The following is a 24,613-nucleotide window of genomic DNA, read 5'->3' on the forward strand; positions in this document are numbered from 1 at the left end:
TGGTGAGGATCTTAGACCTTTTTCAACAGCCACTGAGGAACTGAGGCCTCCTGTTCAAGGCTCTTTTGTGCCCAGAGCCATCTTGGAAGCAGATCCTTTAAGCCCTGGTCAGGCATTCAGAAGACTGTAGCTGCAGGCAGCATCTGACAGCCAGTTCCAGAACACTGGGGATGTGCTGCCCAATTTTAAGAATCTGAGGTCCTCCTTTGGAAAGCCAGTAAGCGAGTTGAACTTTCCGACCACAAACCTTGAAGGTCTGAGGTGTAGGAATGGCGTCTACGCTGGCTCTTTGGCTCTAAAACCCACCCCACGATTGGAAGGAATCACCCTGCTGCTGTTCCATAAAATACTGGAGATTTTCTTCAAGCCCCCTTCCGAAAGCTAACCATTGCACTCTGCTCGACTCCCAGACATGCTAACTATTCGCTTAGATAGAAGGTGCCCCTTGCCCACCTCCCTGACGTTCTTTGTCTAGTAGCCCAGGCAGCAGAGAGGAGCTCAGCCTGGACTGTGCCCCAGGTCTCGAGCCTCCCGGATGAAGAAGTCAGACTACCGGGAATGCCCTCTGTGAAGCCAGGCTTGGGGGCTCACTGGTCCCAGAGGGTCAGGATGCAGACTGGAGCACCACAGCTCCTCCCGGTTCTCCAGATCACCTCGTTTCTGCCCAAGCCAAAAAAAATTATGCAGCCTCTGAAAGTATCTAAATCACAAATTTCTCAGTTCATTTGTATACCTTATATGTGGTACTAGGTGCTAAGTCAACAGTAGAAAAAGCCAAAAAAAAAGAAAAAAAAGTATAGAGGTTGTAACAGGGATCTTTGACCATAAGGCACTGTTCCACCAGACTCATTTTTTTAAAAAATAGCTTTACTATCGTTATAAAACTGATATATACTCTTTGTGAAAAAGTAAAATGCATAGAAGTACATGAATGTATTACATGCCCCGCATCCCACTTGCTAGAGATATGCAGTTATCATACTAACCTTTCACACTTTTTTCTTTTCTCTCTCTCTAAACATACACACACAAAAACATACCAACAAAATGGAGTCATACTAAAATTGTTCCACAACTCTCCTGACTCACAAAATAATTTGTGGGCAACCTTCAATGCCACTGTAGGCACTGAATATTTTTAGTGGTTTTTGCTCATTTACATGTGCCTTTATTTGTTACACTTGGGAGTTCTGTTTTTTTTTTTTTTTTGCTATAGTAAGAAAACTCTAAGAAACTCAGCTGGAGGCATACATCTTCTTCCACATGTGCAACTATCTCCCAACTACCAATGACTACACACTCATTGCCACTTCAAAGGTTATACAAATGGGACTCGATACACTGACAAATCCTTTCCAAAAAAAGACTACTTCTTTTCACTCCTACCAGTATATTCACGAGTGCCTATTTCCACAGGTCCCACCGATGGTGGCTTTGGTGACTCTATGTTCTGTTCTGACAAGTTAAAGGGGTGTTTCTGGGTTTTTTTAAATGCTCTAATATGTATCTTTAAAAACACGGGGAAACGAAACGAACGGGGCAGAAATACTCATGACAGCAATAAATTAACCAATAAATTCAATGCAATGCCAGTCGGACTGTGTTTTTAAAACTTGATAAAATGCGATGGTCCTGCCATACAGCACAGCCTGTCTAGGAGAGCGGTGTATCTCTAGGAGATAAAACACATTCACCGCAGCATGATAAAAACATGATGGCGATACATCACGTGGAGATACACCTGCCAAGAGGCGGACTCTCCAACTGTTCCCAGCCTTCTGAAAGTGACTTGCCCTAACCAATGTGCGCATCATCTCTCCATTTTTGTAGAAACCATCTTCTAAAAGGTACGCACGATGTTGGTTTTAGTAAGGTGACGGCTTTTTCCTACATTTGTCCCATGTGTAGGTATTCCCCCCCTCTCCCCCACCCGGCAAGGAATCCACGTTCACAGTCTGCTCCTCGGACACACTCCTATGTCATTCGTAAAAAGCTCCCTCCTGGGCCGACTCTGATGAGAGTGGCGATTTTTACCGAGGCCCCGCTGTACTTCAAGGACGGCCCTCTGGGGGACAGACCCTTGGAGAGCAAAGTTTGCGACGCAAGTGCTTTTCTCATCTATCAACCTTCCGGATCGTCCCTTCCTGGGCAGGCCAACTGCTGGGACGGGTCACCCTCCACCGGAGCCCTCCCTGCGCATCCCGTTGGCAAAGCCTTCCTCCTGCGTCGGCGCTCAGACGGGCGTCAAGTTCTGAGTTCTGCCTCGGCGCGTGTCTGCTTCTCCGGTTTCTCGCCAGCGTGCGCTCGCTGGTGATTCCGCAGCCCTGAGCTGTAACTGAAGCCCTTCCCGCACTCCCCGCACCTGTAGGGCTTCTCGCCGGTGTGGACCCTCTGGTGGACGTGAAGACAGGAGCTTCGCCCAAAGCCCTTCCCGCACTCCTCGCACCTGTAGGGCTTCTCGCCAGTGTGGACCCTCTGGTGGCCTTGAAGATGTGAGCTCTGACTGTAGCCCTTCCCACACACGTCGCATCTGTAGGGCTTCTCTCCGGTGTGCACCCTCTTGTGACTGAGGAGGCCAGAGCCGTACCTGAAGCCCTTGCCACATTCGTAACACGTGTAGGGTTTCTCCCCCGTGTGCAGTCTCTGGTGGGTGCGCAGATTTGAGCCGTAACTGAAGCCCTTGCCACACTCCTCACACGTGTACGGCTTCTTCCCCGTGTGGATCCGCTGATGTTTGTAGAGGCTCGACGTGCAGCGGAAACCCTTCCCGCACGCTTCGCACTTGTAGGGCTTCTCGCCGGTGTGGACCCTCTGGTGGATGAGGAGCCCCGAGCTGTAACTGAAGCCTTTGCCGCACTCGGCACACTTGTAGGGCTTCTCGCCGGTGTGGGTCCTCTGGTGGATGAGGAGGTCGGAGCTGTAAATGAAGCCCTTGCCACACGCGTCGCACACGAACGGCCTCTCCCCCGTGTGGACCCTCTGGTGACTGTGGAGGTCCGAATTGCGCCGGAAGCCCTTCCCGCACTCGCCGCACTTGTAGGGCTTCTCCCCGGTGTGGACCCTCTGGTGGACGTGGAGGTCCGAGCTTCGGCCGAAGCCCTTCCCGCACTCGCACTTGTAGGGCTTCTCCCCCGTGTGCAGCCTCTGGTGCCGGAGCAGCCCCGAGCTGTAGCTGAAGCTCTTCCCGCACACGTCGCAGTCGAAGAGGCGCTGCCCCGTGTGAACCCGCTGGTGGGCCCGGAGGTACGAGTTGTAGCTGAAACCCTTGTCGCACTGGTCGCACCGGTAGGGCTTCTGCCCCGCGTGCGCCTTCTGGCGGCTGCTCGGGTGGGAGCCGCACGAGAGGCCCTTCCCGCACTCGCACTCGGCGCCGCAGCCCAAGGGCTTCTCCCCCGGGTGCACGTGCCGGTGCTTGTGGAGCGCGGACTTGGCGTAGAAGCCCTTGCCGCACTCGCCGCACGCGTAGGGCTTCTCGCCCGTGTGCAGCCGCCGGTGCACCTGCAGCACCGAGCTGTAGCTGAAGCCCTTCCCGCACTCGCCGCACTTGTAGGGCTTCTCCCCGGTGTGGACCCGCTGGTGGACGAGCAGGTTGGAGCTTCGACCGAAGGCCTTCCCGCACTCCTCGCACGCGTAGGGCTTCTTTCCCGTGTGCACGCCCTGGTGGATGAGCAGAATCGACCGATACCGGAAGCCCTTCCCGCACACGTCGCATCGGTAGGGCATCTCCCCGGCGGGGGCCCGGGGCCGGCTGGGACCGCGCGCGTTCTGCCGGAGGCCCCGGGCGCGCCCGTTACCCTTGGAGGGTTTCTCGTCCGTGGGGGCCCTCTGGGGCCCCTCGAGGCGGGCGGTCTGCCTCAAGCCCGTACCACCCTCGGGATATCTACGGGCTTTCTCTGTCCAGGGCGCTCCGGGCTGGGCGGGAAGGTGCGAGGCGCCCCTGAGACCATCTCCGCGTTCGCTGCTTCTCAGGTCATCCTCTTCCGGGGCAGGGTGACGGAGGGTTGACTTTTTCAGGCGGTCTCTTCCACAGCGCTCGCGATCACACGGTCTCTCTCTTTCGGGTAACCCGTGGTCATCGTGACAACGTGACACCCAGCGGAAGCCGAAACCGTCCCACTCAGGTTTATCCGTTGTACCCTGCGTGTCAAGTTTTTTACACCTTTCCAGAACATTCCACGACTCGTTCACAAAGGCTTTCATCCAAGATTCTTGAACGGATACCGGTCGTAGAGCTTTCCAGGGTGGAAACGCTTGATTTTCCGAACCGATGGGTCCTTGAAGACCGCTGGCCAAATTGCCAATTGGCGAACCCCGAGGAGATGCTCCTTCCCACCCCTGGCAGGGAGAAGCGTCCTCCGAGAACTGGAAATCCTTCCCTTGAAGATTCCCTCTACGGTCTTGACTCCCAGTTAATTCAGCAGCCGCCTGTTCCCCGATTTTCCAGTAGGACAGCTCTCTGTAGGAAAGGCACTTAAGTTCCCTTTCTTGACTATACTCCAGATCCTTTTCATTCTTGTCTCCTGTGGGGTGAAAGACAGTTCAGAGATGAGAACAAGTACAAGAATGGCTCAGGGATCTCAAGTCAAGTCAGGCTTTCAGGCCCGGACCAGTAACGGCCTGGAGCAAAATCCACCCGTGTGTATCATAACTACCAAGGCACTTCTTTTATATCTGGAAAAGAAAAAAAAAAAAAAAAAAAAAAAAGAAGAGGTTCCTATTAATAAGCTTCGTAGCCAGACATTAAATGACCCTACCAGTAATGAACTGCATCTCATCTAGTTGCCCAAGCGAGAAAGAAATTCCAAACAGATTCCTACAGAGAAGATTCCCTTCTCTGCTTAATGTTGTTGTTCATAACAATAATATCCAACATTATTATGATGCTTCCTACGGTGCTGACGATATACACCGGTTAACTCACTTAACCCTCAGAGTAACACTGAGGTGGGAACCCTTACCATTTTTGTTTAACGGATGAGGGATCCAGGGCACAGAGAGGGTGAGTGACCCAGTGAAGTCACTCCACCATGCGGTGCCGAAGGGGTGGGCAGGGAGTCAAACAGGGAAGTCCGGTTTCAGAGCCATACTGAGCACTGCCTCCCAGAGTGAATCTGTGAGCACGTGTGAGCTGAACTTGGGCGAGAAACAAAGCACCAAATCCTCCAAAGTGCACCAGCTGTGTCCTGGCTTCCAGAAGCGTATCGAACAGGAATCCACATGATACTGACAGGGCACAGAGGCAGAAACATGTTCAGCTTCTCTCTGTCACTAACCGCAAGCCATCAAACCATCACGTTTACCACGTAGTTCAAGGTTAAAGAAATCTGCCCATGCTTTCTGATATTCCTTATTGGCGATTCTTATCATCATGGGCCAGAATAACACAAATCTGTTCACACCCGAGGACTTGTAGGATATTGGAGACAAATGAGAAATCCATCAGTGGACTCTCAATATGCTGGAAGAGTCTCTCTGCCGCTGGCTTATCTTAATGCTGACCGGCTGTTTCTAGCAAAGGGAGGAAAGTCCAGGGACCCCTCAGTCACTCTGGATACGTTACTCTCTGAAAAGCATGAAGAATCCATGTGAAGGTGGGGACCGAGGAGCGGAAATGAGGTCGGAGAACAATCACCTACCATAGTACAAGTGTCCACAGGCAAGATCAAGATCAGAAGGCGCCTCTGCATGACAAGTTCACCCCACCCCTGCCTGCGTCAGACCCCAGGCTGCATGGTTCTTGCCCGGGCGTGCATCTCTCGGGAGTTTCTCTGTTACCCAAGTCTCTCTACCTTGTTCCATGGAAGTGCCTTATCAGGTTTGAAAGGTTGTTGCCCTGAAAATCCAAGCCTTAGGCTCATTTGTGAGGTGCAAACAATGATCAAAAAATGTAGTCCTGATCTTTCAAGTTCCCCGGGAACAAGAACATTCCAATCGAGGTAAGTGTGGATTACCCAGACATTCCCCTTACCCAGAGACAGCAGGTTCTGGAAGTTCTCCAGCATCACATCTCGGTACAGCTTCCTCTGGGTGGGGTCTAGAAGCCTCAGCTCCTCCTCGGTGAAGACCACAGCCACGTCCTTGAAGGTCAATGGCTCCTAAAATGTGAAACACCATTAACACAAACACGTACCAGATGAAAGGCAAACTTGGCGTCACTGAGAAGGGTAGACAAGCACGCAGGCAGTTGCTCGGTCTGACGAGTCAAATCAAGTTTTGTTAATGTCTGATGCCAACAATGTCGGTTCTTACCAACTGATCTTCCGTGGTTATCCACAGAGCAAAGCAACAAACATTCTTCGCTCAGTGTGAGCACTTCAGAGGGCAATTCCATAGAGCTACAATGCTTCCATCGTGCGGTCTGTCCATTTTACAATTTTTTTATAAGTTTTTAAAAAAATTTTTTTAACATTTATTTCTGAGAGAGAGAGAGAGAGAGAGAGAAAGACACAGCACAAGTAGAGGAAGGGCAGAAAGACAGGGAGACACAGACTCTGAAGCAGACTCGAGGCTCTGAGCTGTCAGCACAGAGCCCAACGTGGGGCTCGAACCCGCAAACTGCGAGATCATGACGTGAGCCGAAGTTGGGACGCCCAACTGACTGAGCCACCCAGGTGCCCCTCAAGTTTTTTTTTTTAAGTGTATTTATTCACTTTGAGAGAGACGGAGAGAGCACGAGTGGGGGAGGGGCAGAGAGCGAGGGGGAGAGAGAATCCCAAGCGGGTTCCATGCTGCTGGCGCAGAGCCTAACGAGGGGCTTGAACTCATGAAACCGTGAGACCCTGACCGGAGCCGAAACCAAGAGCTGGATGCTTAACTGACTGAGCCACCCAGGGGTGCCTTGACTCTCACTTACAGAATACCAACTTTTCCTCCAAAATGACTGTTTCAACAGTGCCTGATGTTAAGAGTGCCCACGTCCGCACACACCTCCAGATCACCTCCTCGGTTCTTCACCAACCAGCCCCTCGCCCCTCCATCAGCAGTGGGGCAAATCCTGCTCTTTGCCACCCCTGCCCCCCACCCCCTCCACACACACACGCCTTTTACGGGTTTCCATGTCAGCACCTGTCAGAAGCAACCAACGGGTGTTTATGCGACCATGTCCCCAGCCAGAGGAGGCCTCTGAAGCAGCGGTGGAGTTTCACGTCATGCTGTGTCATCCTCAGTTATGAACTGTGGCCCACGGCCTTCAAGCAAATTGCTCTAGTCCACGGAGGAAGACAGCGGCAGCTGTAAACACAGTGAAACACAGCGATCAACTGTATCGTGATACTCGCTGTCCTTCTCGAGAGGGAGACAATTGCGTATGAGGGACTTCAAATTCCACTTGGCCTGCAGCCTGTCCCAGGAATACCTGTAACAAGGTCTTACGAAGTACAACTTGAGCTGTGATTCTATACGTAATTTAAAAAAGAAAATTTTTTTTACTATTTTTGAGAGAGAGAGAGACAGACAGACAGACAGAGTGCAAGTGGGGGAGAGCAGAGAGAGAGGGAGACACAGAATCCGAGGCAGGCTCCGATTTCTGAGCTGTCAGCACAGAGCCCAATGTGGGGCTTGAACTCACGAACTGTGAGATCATGACCTGAGCCAAAGTCAGAGGCTTAATTGACTGAGCCAGGCACCCAGGTGCCCGTATACATATTTAACTTAAAAAAAAAAAAAAAATTTCATGGGTACGTTTTTAAGAAGGAAGGCAAAGTAGCTTTAGTAGTAAGGTTTCCTTTTTTTTTTTTTTAAGTTTATTTATTTATTTTGAGAAAAAGAGAAAGAGAGAGAACAGGGGAAGGGCAGAGAGAGGTGGGGCGGGGGGAGAGAGAATCCCAAGCAGGTTCCATGCCATCAGTATGGAGCCCGATGGGGGCTCGAACCCACGAAACCATGACATCATGACCTGAGCCGAAGTCAGACACTTAAGTGAGCCATCCAGGTGCCCCCATAGTAAGGTTTAATGCATGCATGTCTATATATGACTCATTCCATAAATGTTCAGTACCTATAAAACAGTATTAGACACAGGAATTCCAGAGATAACGAAGAAAATAACAGCCGTGCCTCTGTGGGGCTTGTGCCCACAGTCCCCGAGATCCCTTCCAAGTTCTATGATTCGCTAGAAGGACTCACAGGACTCAGTACATAGTCGTACTCACAGCTTGCACTTAGTATGGTTAAAAAACAAAGCAAAATCATGGGGCACGTGGGTGGCTCAGTGGGCTAAGCATCCGACTCGGCTCAGGTCACGATCTCACAGTCTGTGGGTTCGAGCCCCATGTCGGGCTCTGTGCTGATGGTTCAGAGCCCGGAGCTGGCTTCAGATTCTTGTCTTCTTCTCTCTTTGCCCCTGCCCCACTTGTTCCTTTTCTTTCTGTCTCTCTCTCTCTCTCTCTCTCTCAAAAATAAATAAATAAATAAATCACTTTAAAAAAATCAGCTGAGGGAAAGGGCATGTGGGGTGAAGTTTGGAGGAAGCAGGGTGCAAACGGGTGTGTTTCTGTGACAAATCTCAGCCACGCATAGAACTACACACTGGACCCCATGGGTCCTGGCAGATCTCTGAACATGGGCGTGGTCTCGGGGAGCCCTGAACCAGGCGGTGAAGGAACTTGGCCATAGTTACACAGCCAGTAAGAGACAGGGTTCGAGCTCAAACTACAACATGAGCACACAGAGTCTAGTTCCAGAGCCACTGTATTTTAACAACTGTCCTATACGGGCCAACCTGTGTGTTACCAGGGGGCCAGAAATGCATGTATAAAGCAGATAATTTGCAGAAAAATCACTCTAAGGCAGGCTCTAGCCTACGTATCTTTACGTGGTTTATCTCACTGAACCCTCACAAAACTCACAGAAAGCGAGAACTTTCTGGAGCACCAGGAATGCTCTCTTGTCTGCTCTTTTAATGGTAACTACTCACAAGGTAGTTATTGTTGCTATCTCCATTTGACCGACGAGAAAACGGGTCTCAGAAAGCGAATGCTACGTGTCGAACAACATACGCTTCGGAAGCCTGAGTCGGGACTGGACTCGGGCAGCCCGAGTAACGACGCTGAAACCACCCAGCCCTACCGCGGCCCAAATGAGACTGGAGGCGCCAGACCAGAGGAACCCACCTCCCCACTCGGGAGGGCGAGCGCCACCAACACAGCACATTTCTGAGCAGAATCCCAGATCGATCCCAAGACCAGAGGCAGCGTCACAGGGGAGAAACGTCGGGCCAGAGGCAGCCGATGTGACAATTACACAGTTGTGGCCCTGCCGCTAACTCCCAAATCTCTACAACCAGTCCTGCCTTCTGCACTGAGCCCTGCCTACTCTGCCTGCCGCCTGGACGCCTAAAAGGTATCGCGAAGCAAAAACAGCCCAACTGGAAGGGAGTCTTTCTTCCCAAATAGTTCCCTTCTCATCTCGCTGACGTGGGCAAACGCAAGTACCATCTGCCTTAAAGGCATCGCCTGGATTCTTTCCTTTTCTTCATTTCTTACATCTAATTCATTAAAAAAAAAAAAAAAAAATTCATGGGGCGCCTGGGTGGCTCAGTCAGTTAAGTGTCTGACTCTTGATTTCAGCTCAGGTCACAATAGCACGGTTCGTGAGTCCGAGCCCCGCGTCAGCCTCTGTGCTGGCGACGCGAAGCCTGCTTGGGATTCTCTCTCTCTCCTCTCTTTCTCTCTCAAAATAAATAAAAATAAACTTAAAAAAATTCTGCCACTTATTATTCCAAAGTATACTTCAAGCTTCTCCCTGTAACTACTTCTGCCTCTCTAATGTCCTTCGCTTGGATGATCGCACAGACCTCCTCCCAGTTCATCCTGCCTACGTCCCTCAAGATACTTCAGAGCCCTCATCTGGTGTTTAACCCGTTACTACCGGTCTCCCCCTTCTAGAAGGCCAGCCCCATGAAGGCAGGGGTGTTATCTGTTTTGCTCTCTGATGTATCACCAGGGCTTAGAATAATGTTTGGCCCATAGTAGCTGTGCAACAAACGTTTGCTGAATGAAGAGAGAAAGACTAACTTTTGAACCTCAGAGGTACATGCTCAATATAAATAGTAAAACAACACAGGGACATACAACTCAGTAGACCAGAGTACAGTATACAGGAATGGTCACGTCCAATGAAAGCTAAGTCAACTGTCATTTTTCTTTCTCCACATATATAACGCACACACCTATTTTTTTTTTTAACTTTTTTACTGTTTATTTATTTTGAGAGAGAGAGAAAGCACACGAGCAGGGGAGAAAGAGAGAGCACACAAGCAGGCAGAGAGAAAGGGAGAGAGAAAGAATCTGAAGCAGGGCAGAGCCTGACATGGGGTTCAAACTCACAAACTGTGAGATAATGACCTCAACGGAAATCAAGAGTCAGACGCTTAACCAACTGAGCCACCCAGGCATCCCCATACACACCTATTAAATATATACATGTTTATATACATATACGTATACATAAACATATACAAAAATATATAAATGATAAAGTCAGCATTTCAGTTGACCTACACATGAATGATTAATAAATGGCACTGTCCTGACTGGCTATCCGTCTTGAAGAAAATGACATTAAATGTCAACCTTAGGCCACTTACAAAAACCAGTTATAATCATTTTAGAGATTAAAACGTTTTTAATCTAAATAAAAACCCATTTAGGTGCCTTTTTTAATTAAAAAAATTGTTTTTTTAATGTTTAATTTTGAGAGACAGAGACAGGGTGTGAGCTGGGGAAGCGGCAGAGAGAGGGAGACACAGAATCTAGAGCAGGCTCCAGGCTCCGAGCTGCCAGCACAGAGCCTGACATGGGGCTCGAACCTACAAGCCACAAGATCATGACCTCAGCTGAAGTCAGACGCTTAACCACCCAGACTGAGCCACCCAGACGCCCCCATTTAGGTGCCTTTCTGATTAAGCTTAGAATGGGTAAGGCCTTTTGCAGCTAGGTATGGAGCCATATTTTCAAAAGGGAACTAACAAATCATTTAACTGTGTACAAATTTTACACTTCTTTATGGTCAACTCACCATTCAGAAAGTAAAAATTGAGAGAAAGTAACTTTAACACTTTTGATGCGCATGAGTTAACAACCCTACTCTTGAAAGAGCTCCTGTCATTAATGAAAAATGGACAAAAGCATTTCATAAGCAATTTATAGGTGAGAAAACATAACAGCAAATATATATATGAAAGATGCTTATCATGCACCTAATGTGTGAGGAACTACAAAATACATACGTCTTGGCCACATACCCTCCTCCATCAGATTAGCAAAAATGTTTAGTACTGATATATAGCCTGGGGGGGAGAACTTGCCAAAAAGAAAATTAATCAGAATTTTTACAAGTGTGACCAAAAAAACCCACTCCTACGATTCGGGGAAAATAAAACCTCAAGAGACGAGCCAACCAGCAGAATGAACATCACTGAAGCACAAGCCGGTGAACTGGAAAACAGAGCAGCCTCCTGGAAGGTGACAGAAAATTCCGAAGAAGAGAAGTTTAAGAACAGGGAAGACAGATCTGGAAGTTACACCTTCAGTAATGGGAGTTCTGGCAGGACCACATGAATAAAATGACAGTAACGGCAGACAGACATCCAGGCAGAGAGAGAATTAACGCCACAAGATCGCAGAGCAAAGGCAATAAACGTGTGATCCTTGAAAATGACGCTCAGCCAAGATGCCATGTATAAACACAACAGACCTTTCTGAGAAAAAGCGCTAAACTAACTAATAAATAAGCATAAGCTTTGCTCACCAGAAGGTGAATGGAGAAGGGAGAGAAAGACCAGCATGAGACTTAATGCCAGTTCCGAAAGTATGAACGAAGACTCTTCAGCTTCGGCAATGTGCCATCCGCAAATTCCGTTCGCCTAAAGGCACAGACATTGTTCAGCACAGAAACGGTCAGCGGAGACAGCATCCGCAAGTCTTCTTTGGGAAAAGCAAATCGTGGAATGACGCTGAGCCAGCCAACAGGCAAGTCAGTGAAGCCAGGACTACAGAAACCAGAGACGGGTGGTGGACAAGGACCACTACGGAGAGAACTGACACAAGCTCACTGTGGGAATCGGTGGTGACAACCGTCAGAAGGTGATGACGGTAACGACAGTATCATACCAGGAACTGGTGGGAAGTAGAACCGTGTTAATTTCTTCAGCCCTCGTGGCGGGAAGTTCCCCAATAACATTTACAATTAAGGCGTACAGTAAGGAAGTAACTCAAACCTTCCGAATTTTTCCATAACGTCTTTTCGTAAAAAAAGGAAGCTTTGTAAAATAATTTTGCACGTGCCGAAAAGAGCACGTACTTAAAATTTTGCAAACTGCTTTGATTTCTTTTTCTTGCAACCTAAAGGAAAAATGAGTTAACACGTATGCACAGATCTACGGTGTGTGTGTATGTGAGAGAGAGAGCGAGCGCATCTTTTCATGTCCTGATATTTTCATCCGCTTGTGACCACATTTGACAGCGGCACAGGACCTGGACGTGAGAAGAAACAAAATGATAACAGTCCATCAATCCAACATCAATCCAATGGACGGACACGGAGTCCACCCCACGGTTTTTTCTTTTTTTTTTGCTGTTACGAACAACGTTGCAATGATCAGTCTTTGAATACTCGCTCTGATTTGGAATGAATTCTTAAGAGTAGGAAATATTGGAGCAGACGTGTGCAGAACTTCCAAGAAGACTAAAAATGCCCCTTTCAATGGTGTGAACGCACCATCTCTCCATCTGGCTAACAGTGAGAGCTGACCTTTCAAATCTTTGATCTGCTAGAAAAGAAAAAAAAATCAGTATCTCATTTCAACCTGTATCACTTTATTTTTTTTTGTTAATGTTTTGATTTATTTTTGAGAGACAGAGCATGAGTGGGGGAGGGGCAGAGAGAGAGAGAGAGAGAGAGAGAGAGAATTTGAAGCAGGCTCCAGGTTTTGAGCCGTCAGCACAGAGTCGGATGTGGGGCTCGAACTCATGAACCGTGAGATCATGACCTGGGCCAAAGTCAGACACTCAACTGACGAAGCCACCCAGGCACCCCTGTATTACTTTAATAGAAGCTGATCGGACTTTTCATATAATTGTTGGCCATTTGTACTTCTGCTTTTCTCCCTTCCTGAGCAAGAATGCTTGGGTCTTTGAACCCCTCTGTCAAAAATAAAGACATTAGAATTTATAATTTTGTCGTAGACGAAATGTTTTTTCCCCTAATATGCTCTTTTAGCCTCGTTCACGGGGTACTTTTTGTAGGGTGTATTCACCTGGACAAAAGGACACCTGGAAAGGAAACAGAGAAGTGTCCCACGGAGGAGATAAACTCGGGCAGAGAAGGATTCATTTGTAATTATTCACCCAATACACTGTTTCCTTGACTCCCTTTTACCAAGGGAGGGAGACATTTTTACACTCCGATGCCTGACGTGTGATTTCTGGAAAGAAAAGCGATCTCAACCCACCTGAAACTGTCCTGTCCTCCCCATCCTGGGAAAGGGCTGAAGCTTGAGAACGGAGAGCTGCGGGAGGAGAAGGAAGGCCATGAGAAGATGTGGCTCCTGCCTGTAGACTCTCTACCTGGACCTCAGCAACGTCTGCTGCGTCACAAACTGGTTTCTTCTCTCTCCACACCCGGCTCGATTCTCCCCCACCGCACCCCCTTCATGAACTCTCAACCTCTCTCCCTAGGTCTCGAGGTCAAAGTCTCCATGGTTACCTCTCCCAGGTTTTCCCAGAGCAGCAGCAACTTTATGTATCCTCTGATCTTCCTAAGCCAGAGAAGCAGAAGATCTGGGCCTTCTTCATTCTTGAGGTTCTCCAAGCTCTGACAAGGAATGTCACATGGCTACCTGGGCTCAGAAGGACCTGCCTTCCCCTGCATGCTCCCCAGCCTGGGTGGTTCCCGCACTCCGGGGACCCGTGGGCTCAAGAGGGAACTTGACTTTATGGAGTCCTTTCTTCTGGGCCCCAAAGCTCTGGGTCTCCAGAACGGTTCACACCCTGTAGACATCATTCATTCAGGGGACACTGACTGAGTCGCTGTATGCATAGTCCCTGCTCTGGAGAGACTCACCGTCCACAGAGCCAAGGATGCTGCAGGTGGCTGGGGACAATCTGAGAGGTTTCTGTGGGGAGGGCTCAGCAGAAGTGTCACAGGGAGACACAGGGCCCTAGAGAAGGGTGCAAACGCCACAAACACAGGACACCTGTGTTCTGTGAAAGAAAATCTGGAGTGTGAAAGCTTTACTGATGCAACACTGTAGGCCTCACAGAAGAAACGATGAAAAATCCCTGTCGTCGGGGCGCCTGGCTGGCTCAGTCGAAGAGCATGAGACTCTTGATCTCAGGGTTGTGAGTTTGAGCCCCACACTAGGTGGAAAGATGACAAAAAAAAAAAAAAAAAAAAAGAAAGAAAAGAGAAAAAGAAAAAGAAGAAGAAAAAATCCCTGTCCTCGAGGGTCCTATCACTCAAGATACAGGTTAGCAAAGATCTTCTAAATCAGAGTTTGTAACCTTTTCTGTTCAATGGCCTCCTGTGTCAGTCTGGTGATACTTATGGGTTCTTACTCGGAATGATGTTGTGAAAGCATAAAATAAAACACACAGGGTTACTTTAAAGGCTAATTATACCGGAATACAATGTTCAAAAATAATAAAACACCAAGGATGTGCTTCTTTTTACACATTAAATATCAAGAATGAATCAACTGCTGGAATTTCCAAAAAGTAATGAGCATAAGTGATATTCTGAAACATCTACACCAACTACAATATAAAAACATCTATGATTTACCTGAATAACAGAGTCATGGGTTCTGATGATACTACTGTGTGTGGTCTGTCACCTGCATTCATAATCAAAGGAAATACTAATTTCCAGTATGACTGGTGCACATTTTTTTTCCCCACTCGGGTTCATGATCACCCTGCATTACGCCCACGGACTTGCGTTCAAGAACCCCTTCCGTAAGGGAGTCCTTCTGCCGCCACCAGATTGAATCAGTCACCCTGGGACCCCAGAACCATTTTGTAGAAACTGCTGGCTTGCCACCTTTCACACAGCCGCCCTGTTGAGACCTCTAAGTCATCAAGAGAATGGGGTCCTCTACCTTCATTCGTGGTCTCCATTTTGCACGGGGTTGGCACACTGGACACGCTTAGCAAATTTCATCAGTGGGGTGTGGAGCACAGAGATGAACAGAACTCTCGGCACGGGCCCGGAGCTAGTCAGTAGGCAGCAGAAACACACTGACCATAAGCTCCTTCCTTTTGCCTCTTTGCCTGATCTTTCTCCTGAGACTCGAGCCACAGGGCAGGTTCATAGGAACGTACACACCCTTAGGGTGCCTGCTCTAAGATACTCCCTGTACTGTACTGAGTCGGGAGCTCATGTCTCCACCTTGCCTCTAGCCATCGGTCCCAGGCCTCTGCACAGCCCGCTCTGGCAAGCGCCTCCCTGTCTCCCACCGTTTGTGCACTGCCCTGCCCCAGGGATTGTCCTCTAAAGCAAGTGTGGAGAGGTGCCTGGGTGGCTCGGTCGGTTAAGCGTCAGACTTCAGCTCAGGTCATGATCTCACGGTTCATGGGTTCGAGCCCCACGTCGGGCTCTGTGCTGACAGCTCAGAGCCTGGGGCCTGCTTCGGATTCTGTGTCTCCCTCTCTCTCTGCCCCTCCTCCACTCATACTCTGTCTCTCTCGCTCCCCAAAACAATAAAATACCAATACAAATACAAATAAAGTTAGGTCACTCCTCCGGCCAAGAACTTCACCTCACTCAAAACCTCCGCCAAAGGCCTTTCAAAAGGCTTAAAGACCCTACGCTACCTGACCTCCCAATACCCAATTTCCTACCGATCCTTCCTCTTTCTCACTCTGCTCACCCTCTCTGGCCTCCACACTTCTTCAAATGGACCCTGCCTTCAATGCTGTTCCCTTTCCCCAGCGTCCACAGGCCTCTCTCTTCCTTTGGATCCCTACTCACCTACTCACCACCTTTTCAGTGAAATCATCCCTGGTTATCCTACACAACTGCAAGTCCCTCTGCCAGTCCTCCCAAAGCATCTTCCCTGCTTCATTGTCCTCCGTGAAGCTTAGCTAACCTACCATCTATTTTTCTTGTTTACTATCTTCCTGTACCCATGAGAGTATGAACTCTGTGAGGGCTGGGATTTTAGTCAGCTCCAAGCAACAGGGTAAGCACTCAACACATATTTAAATGGGAGAATGGGGGGTGGGGGGAGCCTGCGTGGCTCAGCCGGTTAAGCGTCAGATGTCAGCTCAGGTCATGATATCACGGTTTGAGTTCGAGCCCCGTGTTGGGCTCTGTGCTGACAGCTCAGAGCCTGGAGCCTGCTTCGGATTCTGTGTCTCCCTCTCTCTCTGCCCCTCCCCTGCTCACGCTCCGTCTCTCTCTCTCTCTCTCTCTCTCGCTCTCTCTCTCTCTCTCAAAAATAAACAAACATTAAAAAAATTTTTTTTAAATGAAATCAATGGGAGAATGGGACTAATGCAAACTCAACCTGCTGATACTTGGATCCTGGGTCTTTTGAGACCAGCTACAGAGCGGGATGGTTTTGTTCTGCAGTTTGTTCGCTTAATCAATTACATGCAAAGGACCATGCAGGGCATGCTGGGACACGATGGTGATCAGGGCAGGCAAGGACTCTCTGCGCGCGAACAGCTAACATTCTAGCCGGGAAGACAGCACACATTCACTGGAGTTCTACTTTTATGTCAGGTGCTTAGGTTTAAGGAAAGATACACTCCTTTACCATATGGAGCTCACACTGGACACAGAGGACGACCAGTACAACTGACGCCAAAGGCACTGGGATCAAGGGGTAATGGGACTAAGGGATACCGCAAAGGTAGAAAGGACAGGACTAGACGAATAATCACACGTGAGGGTGAAAAGGAGAAGTCAAATACGAATCTGGAGTTGAAGTTTAAAGAAAACAGGTAAATTATGGCGTTTTAATCCAGCCAGCAAGACGAGAGGCAGGGGTGGGAAGCTGCTGGTCTTGACTCTTAACACCGAGGTTGTCACACGGCCTGGGTCTAAGTTCTGGCTCAGCCACTCTGTAGCTGCGTTAACACCAGAAGAGAGAGAAATCTCTGAATGAGCCTGTTCTTTCTGCTGTCTCACTCACAGAGTTGACAGAATTAAGTCTCTCTCTGTGACACACGTACACGGGCATACCTATTTGAATGAAGTTCAGAGTCTAGTACGTGGTACACGGAAAATCCTCAGCCAACTACTGTCACTGCTGTCATTCGCTCACCCCACCGCCAACCCGGGAATACAGGCACCCATTCGTTTAACAAAGACACGTTCAGTGTCCCACTCTGTCTCCGACGCTGTAACAAACCCTGGGGACACAGGACCAAGTAAGATGGGCAAGGTGCTCGTTCTTACGGTGCTTGCATTCTGGCGGGTCAACAGGTCTTACAGATGAGGTGACCTCTGATTACAAAAGGGGCAAGGACGAAAATAAGTTGAACGTGACAGATCCTCGTTCTGGGTCAGAACACAGGGGGCAGGTGTGGGAGACGCAACATGAATCAGGTTGTCGTGGACAGTCTCCAAGACCTGCATGAAAATAAATCAGCCACGCGAAGATCTGGGATGGGAAGAGAACGGAGGGACACGCATAGGGCAAAGGCCCTGACTTCTGGTTGTAACACCTCAGCGTTCTTATCTGTGACACGGGACTAATGATAAGTTACTGAGAAAATTAACTATCAATTCTTACTGACAGGCTAGTACACGCCAGGCACTGTCCCAGGTATCAGGGATACTCAACCAAAGCTGTCCGCAGCACTGGCATGTAATAAGCACTTAATAAATGCAAACCATTACAGTCACTGTAATTATTTCTTCCCTGTAGCTAGCACAGCCCTGAAGCAGTGTAAGCCTAAGTGATTTACCGGCTACACGAACCAATACTACAGGCCAGGGAGAGAATACACTAAATAGAGTCGCCGGGAAATTCCCCCACCCTTAGGAAAAAAAACATCTCTGGGGGAAAGCAGCCACGGCTGAGGGGCCGGAATGGGCATTTGTCAACACCGTGGTATGATGAGTAAGGAAGATCAGGAAAGCAGGCCTTTGGGAAGGGAGCTGGCATTGCCATAAACAAGAAACCAAACTTTTATTCACCTGGAGCTCTGACGTCAAGAGACCAGGGGTTACTCCTTTCTCTTCTACACAGATCTCTCTGAGAAAGGCACAGTCCCAAGAAGACAAGGCCATGAAATAAAAACGAGCCAGGAGATGACATGATTTTATCACAATTCCCAGCTACACAACAAGGAGAAAGTTCTGAGCACCAGCTGAATGTAATCTAGCCTTCCTGGAATCTACTCCTACCCCCAGGAAAGAGACCTCCCTCCCTACAGGGCTCAGAGGGTCCACACCATTCTAACTGTGGGCCTTGTCTACAAGCCTGCATTCACTGTAGCTCCTAGGAGACCATCAGATGGCCAACAGATACCTGAAACGATGCTCAACGTCACAAAACATCAGGAAAACGCACATCAAGATGGAGAGACCACCTTACCCTTGTCAGAAGGGCTAGAATCAAAAAGACAAGAAATAACAAGTGTTGGTGAAGACGTGAAGAAAAAGGAACCTTGGGACGCTGTTGGTGGGAATGCAAACTGGTTCAGCCACTGCGAAAACAGCATGGAGGTTCCTCAAAAAATTAAAATTAGAAATGCCATATGATCCAGTAATTCTCCAGTAAAATATCCAGTAATACTACTGGGTATTTACTCCAATAAAACAAAAACACTAATTTGAAAAGATCTACGCACCCCTGTGTTTACTGCAGCACTGTTTACAACAGCCAAATTATGGAAGCCACCCAAGTGTCCATCAAGAGATGAACGAATAAAGAAGATGTGATACATATATATACAATGGAGTATTACTCAGCCATAAAAAAGGATGGTATCTTGCCATGTGCAACAACACGGATGGACCTAGAGGGTGTGAAATGAATCAGAGAAAGACAAATACCATACGATTTCCCTCAGATGTGGAATGAAAAGGGGGGAAAATGAACAAAGAAAAAAAGAGACCAAAAACCAGACTCAAACACAGAGAACAAACTGGTGGTCGCCAGAGAGAAGGTGGGTGGGATAAGAGTTCTCTTATCATTTTTTTTAATGCTTATTTATTTATTTTGAGAGAGAGTGCGTGAGAGGAGGGGCAGAGAGACAGACAGACAGAGAATCCCAGGCAGGCTCCACGCTGTCAGCGCAGAGCTCAATGCAGGGCCCCACCCCATGAACGGCGAGATCACGACCTGAGCCAAAACCAAGAGTCAGACGCTTAGCCACCAAGGCACCCCAAGACCACTCTTGTCTCGATGAGCACTGAGCAATGTACAGTATTGTTGGATCATTACATTATCTACCTGAAACTAACATAGCACTGTATGTTAAAAAATATTTTTAGGGGGGCACCTGGGTGGCTCAGTCGGTTAGGCGTCCGACTTCGGCTCAGGTCATGATCTCACGGTCCGTGAGTTCGAGCCCCGCGTCGGGCTCTGTGCTGACAGCTCAGAGCCTGGAGCCCGTTTCAGATTCTGTGTCTCCCTCTCTCTCTGCCCCTCCCCTGTTCATGCTCTGTCTCTCTCTGTCTCAAAAATAAATAAACGTTAAAAAAAATTAAAAAAAATATTTTTAGGGGCGCCTGGGTGGCTCTGTGGGTTAAGCATCCGACTTCGGCTCGGCTCATGATCTCGCGGTTTGTGAGTTCAAGCCCTGCATCGGGCTCTGTGATGGAAGCTCGGAGCCTGGAGCCTGCTTTGGATTCTGTGTCTCCCTCTCTCTCTGCCCCTCCCCCGCTCACACTCTGTCTCTCTCTCTCAAAAATAAATAAACATTAAAAAAAATTAAAAAAATATTTTTAAATGCCTAAAGATATACCATGTTCATGCAATTAAAGACTTAAGGTTGCCTGTTCTCTCCAATGCAATTTCAATCAAAATCTCAACGGACTTCTTGCAAGATTTGACACCCTGATTCTAAAATATGCGCTGTAATGAAGAAAATCTAGAATAGCCAAAAAAGAATCCTACCAAAGAAGGAAAAATTGGGACTCATTCTTTCTGACTTCAAGATTTATTCTAAAGCCACAGTAATCAAGCAACAGTGGTACCGACTTAACAACGAACACACAGATCAATGAGAAGAGTCCTTTCAACGTATGGAGTTGGAACAACTGGAGTCTTATGTACCCCTCCTTAAATCATACACAAAAATTAATGCAATATGGATTAAAAGTCGACTATTAAAAGCAAAAGGTTTGAATTAAGAGTTGCGACTCTCATACGCTGTGTGACAGAACAGAATTCAAACCATGTGGCTCGGACGCTGCAAAAAAACAGAGCTAGCATCACTACACCAGCAAAATGATTTCTTAAAGCTTGTACGGCGCTTAGTAATTCTCAAAGGAATACATACAGACCGTGAAGAATCAACTTCTGCAGCTCTTTATAGAAATGACTTCACAGAAAAGTCTGAAATTCACACAGAAGTAGGTGTGCGGCTACCGTGAAAGAATTCCAGATATCACCAATCCAAAACTACTTGGATTGGAGTCTCCCAAACCGAGAGATGCCCGTCTCAAAGCCACCGCTGCCGACTTCCAACTGCTCCTTCCAAGCCTGGGGGCGCCCAGCGCTGCCGGCCCGAGCCCCGCCCCCCATCCCAACCCGGGATGCTCTCTCCGTGCGTCCGCCTCCTCAAACCTCTCCTTCGCCAGGCGGAGCTGCCGAAATCTCCCGGCTCTGACCCCCCCGCCACACGCCCCCTCCCCCCAGATCCTAGAGCCCAGGCCCCTTGTCCCTGCGGCGGGAACGAAGACCTCCAAAAAGCCCCACGTCCCGTAACCTACTCACCATCGCAGAAGAAATTATGGCAGTGCTGCGGTGGCCGGAAGCGGAAGTGGGCGCCTCGGCAGGGCCCGGACTACACTTCCCAGGACCCTCTGCGGTGCGCGTTCTTACTTAAGGGAGCCGACGGTGTCGTAAAGAAGCGTACACCTGGAGCCCCGCCCAAGGCCAGGTGGAAGGCGGAGTGCCCCGCGGGGCTACTCTGGTTGGTGAGACGACACACGCTGTTCCGGCGCTGAGCTTTGGAGCTCCGCGACAGCTTTTTTCTTTCCTTAAAAAAAACGTTATTACTCGGTACTAACACGTTCACGTTGTGGAAAATCTGACAATACTCTCAAACAAAAAATCCATAATCCCATCACCAGGGAATATAAAGCATTGATGTTTTTGATTACACACACACACACACACACACACACACACACACACACACATATAATTTACACCATACATATATAATTTACACCATATATGTATATAATTTACACTATATATTTATTTATGTATTTTTTTTTTTTTACAAAAGCAGTGCATGATCAATGTTAAGGGACAAAAGTAAAAAGAATGTTAAGAAAAGTAAGGGAAAAAAGTAAGAGAAAGAACGAAAGTCCCCCATAATCCTAGCACCCAGAAACAAGTATCATTAAGATCTTGACCTATGTATTTCCGGATTTCCTCTTTGAGTAAATATATACTTAAAATTTTTTGTCCCCACAGAATTTGCATCATAATATCTTAGAGCCGATTTTTTTCTCTCACTTCATGCATCTCACTAAATAATAAATTCATTTAAAGTGGTTGTTTAGGATTCTTTAGTTTTAGGTCCGTTACCACCTTATCCACTAAAGAAGTTAGACTTCCAATCTCATGCGTCAAGAGTAGGAATAATCATTTTCTTTAATTTCTTCCAGTTTGATAGCCCAAATATGCTGTCTCCTTATTGACTGCGTTTCTTTATTCATGGAGATGTGGAATAAATGTCGATATGTCAGCGGTGGGTAAATTGCCTGTTTATATCCTTTGCCCATTTTTATCTTTTGCTTATTTATTTATAAATTCTCTTTGTCTACAAATGGTATTGACGCTGTCCTGTATGATGATTTTCCCCCCCAGTTTGGACTTTTATAAGGCAGTATTTAAAAACCACCGACCTTTATTTGATCAAATTGATCAGTCCTTTCATTTTGGATTCTGTATTTTTCCACACAATTATAAAGACTTCCTTCCTCTGATATCCAATAAGGACATCTATATTCACTTCTGTTCTAAAATTATACCTGAGATTTGTCTTAATCAGGTATGGTAAGACACACAAATACAGAAATGGTAGTCATGAGGAAAGAAGTTTAATACTCACAGATTTCTAGAAACAAAGTGTGTGGCATGCCACACAGGGCTTCACAGGGAAGGACCAGGGCTGGTCAGGAGGCAGTAGAGAGGACACGGTCCAAAGCCTTTATTGGGTTTTGATGGGAAGGGATGAGTGAATCAAGGTAAATAAGATGAATAAGTTTAGGATAATATTTTGGTGGGCTCTGGGTGGTCCCTTGGTGTCCAGTGCCTGGTCCTGGGTTGATTCAGGGCAGGGGAATATTGCCTTGGTGTATGACTTCGGTAAAGGACACAGTTGGGTGTCTGGGCTCTGGATCGGTTTATTTGTATATCAAAGGCAGCTAACAGGGAAGTAGTTTGCTATCTAGGAATTTAGGTAGCCTTGGGAGGGGCATCTCTCTGGGATCAAGGCCTCAAATGCCAGATGATAAAAATAAATAAATAAAAATAAAACACAGGAAAAAAAAAAAAAAGAAGATATAGTCAATTCAACTTTTCATGGTTTTATTGGTCTGTTTTATTCTGTGTCACTTATTTTAGTATATGGTGTGAAGAGAGATCTACTTTTCTTTTTTACCAAATGCTTGAGTATTTGCAATAAAATTTCCTGAAAAATTCATCGTTTATCTACTGATTTAAAATATCATCCTACTCATTTACTAGGTTATTGTACATACTTATATATGTTCTGGGATACAACTGTTCCAATGACAGAGATGTTTTTTTCTGTGCTAAAAGATCTCAATTAGAGTTATCACTGTTGTATAATATATATATTTCTCTCTCCCTCCCTGTTCTGTTTTTTTTTTAATTTCATCCTATAAATTCTAGCACTCTTTTCCAGATAAACTGTTGACTTGTTTTGACAAATTCTCAAGACTTGTCAAGGGTTTCTGTTGATTAGAAAAATAACCCAATCACAGCACTGCAAGCCTCTTGGCATTTGCTTGAGTGTAAACAGTTTCAGTTCCCAGCCAAAGTCCTGCCATTTTTACCACTCTGTCTGCTACAGTTGATCCCTCTTAAAATGCCTATCTCCTTGTTCACTTTTGAAACATTACCCAATTTTTTTAAAAGTAGGCTCCATGCCCAAGCCCAATGTGGGGCTTGAACTCACAACTGAGCCTAAGAACTGAGCTGAGATCAAGAGTGGGACTCATGATCAACTGAGCCACTCAGGTGCCCCAACCTTACCCGATTTTTAAGACTTAAATAGAAGACCATCCATGGAAACTGTATGAGTGCTATCACAAATGAACAGAGCAGCCTCTGGTTCAGGAGAGTTCCATGTGAATATAGTTAATGTGATCTCATTTTTGGAACATTCTCATTTCCCCGGGAAATCAATAAATTGGGGTGTTTTTACCTGCAGAACTGAGGAAGAACTCCTAGATGTGGGCAGATGAATCTCTCCCAAGGCTCTAGGAGTTATATGTTAATTATATGTTAAAATGAAAGATGATGAAAAACATTTGTTTATGTTAAAGCAAAAAAAAAAGTATGTATTTATCAAAGGTGCATAGTGCTTAACTAATCTCCAGCTACCTAAATGTTTTACAAAATGAATGTTTTCTAAATGTTTTACAAAAATGAACTCACTGGGAACTGTTAATGGCCCTTTTGTTATCATTTCCCTTTGATAAGGAAACTGAGGCACAGAAGACATAATCACTTACCCAAGGTCTCAGGTACTGTGTGTCAAGATCCAATGGGCACCTGGTTGCAGGATCTCTACTCCCTCTGCACTGTGGTGCTTCCCATAACATATATGTAGACACGCTCACGGGTGCACAGAAACTTAGGGAAGGTCACACGGAGACTGGGGATGATGGTTTGGTGGGGAGATCTTCCCTAAGGAAGGACATGGGTTAAGAAGGAGGAAATGAATCTTGCTTCTAATTTTATTTCTCTCTGTGGAAAATTTAGATTATATCTATGGTCTTAGTATATTTGTGAAAAAAACAACAATCGTAAATAAAATATCTAATGTAAATGTAAAAATTCATGAATAAAGTAAATTATAAATAAAACAAAGTATTAATAATGATAAAAATCGCCAGTCTACGAGAACACGTAGTGACCGTAAATATGTGCGTACCAAACAAAACATGTAAACCCAAAACTGACAGCGCTGAAAGAAGAAATCGACGTGCAGTTATAGTGGGGACTTCAGCACCCCACTTCCTGCAGCTGATATAATTACCAGACAGAAAATTAGCAAAAATATAAACTAAGTGAACAACACCATTAATGAAGACAATCTAATTGATGCTTATAGAATGCTCCACGGAATACGCATTTGTTTCAAATGTCCATGGAACACTCATCAAGACAGACCATATCATGAGTCATTTTTCAGTCACCTATGTAATCAAGACAGTGGTATTGGTG

General features: G+C 47.0%; 1 protein-coding gene across 4 annotated transcripts; it reads right to left on the reverse strand.

The window, feature by feature from the left end:
- Positions 1–1,188: 1,188 nt before the first annotated feature.
- Positions 1,189–24,265, reverse strand: ZNF229 (zinc finger protein 229). 4 transcript variants are annotated; one of them, XM_019434437.2, is made up of 4 exons: positions 23,899–24,265; positions 20,897–21,161; positions 5,969–6,095; positions 1,189–4,520 (listed from the first exon to the last, which is right to left on the reverse strand). In XM_019434437.2, exons 2-4 carry the CDS (start codon positions 20,897–20,899, stop codon positions 2,245–2,247), a joined length of 2,406 nt encoding a protein of 801 aa, XP_019289982.2. In that variant the 5' UTR covers positions 20,900–21,161; positions 23,899–24,265; the 3' UTR covers positions 1,189–2,244. The 4 variants fall into 4 exon arrangements, with proteins under 4 accessions (XP_019289982.2, XP_053761424.1, XP_019289983.2 ...); XM_053905449.1 differs by lacking the exons at positions 20,897–21,161; positions 23,899–24,265 and adding exons at positions 11,749–12,116; positions 12,218–15,404; XM_019434438.2 differs by lacking the exons at positions 20,897–21,161; positions 23,899–24,265 and adding exons at positions 11,749–12,766; positions 13,451–13,507.
- Positions 24,266–24,613: the final 348 nt, after the last annotated feature.

Source organism: Panthera pardus, unplaced genomic scaffold (genome assembly GCF_024362965.1).
Source record: "Panthera pardus isolate Hobbes unplaced genomic scaffold, ASM2436296v1 HiC_scaffold_18, whole genome shotgun sequence".
NCBI classification, from domain to species: Eukaryota; Metazoa; Chordata; class Mammalia; order Carnivora; family Felidae; genus Panthera; species Panthera pardus.

What these genes read in the sequence shown, in the direction of transcription:
- ZNF229 (XM_019434437.2), bottom strand. An exon ending in CCAGAACCTGCTGTCTCTGG is followed by an intron (nt 4,521 to 5,968) that starts GTAAGGGGAATG and finishes TTCACCCCACAG; the next exon opens with GAGACAAGAATGAAAAGGAT.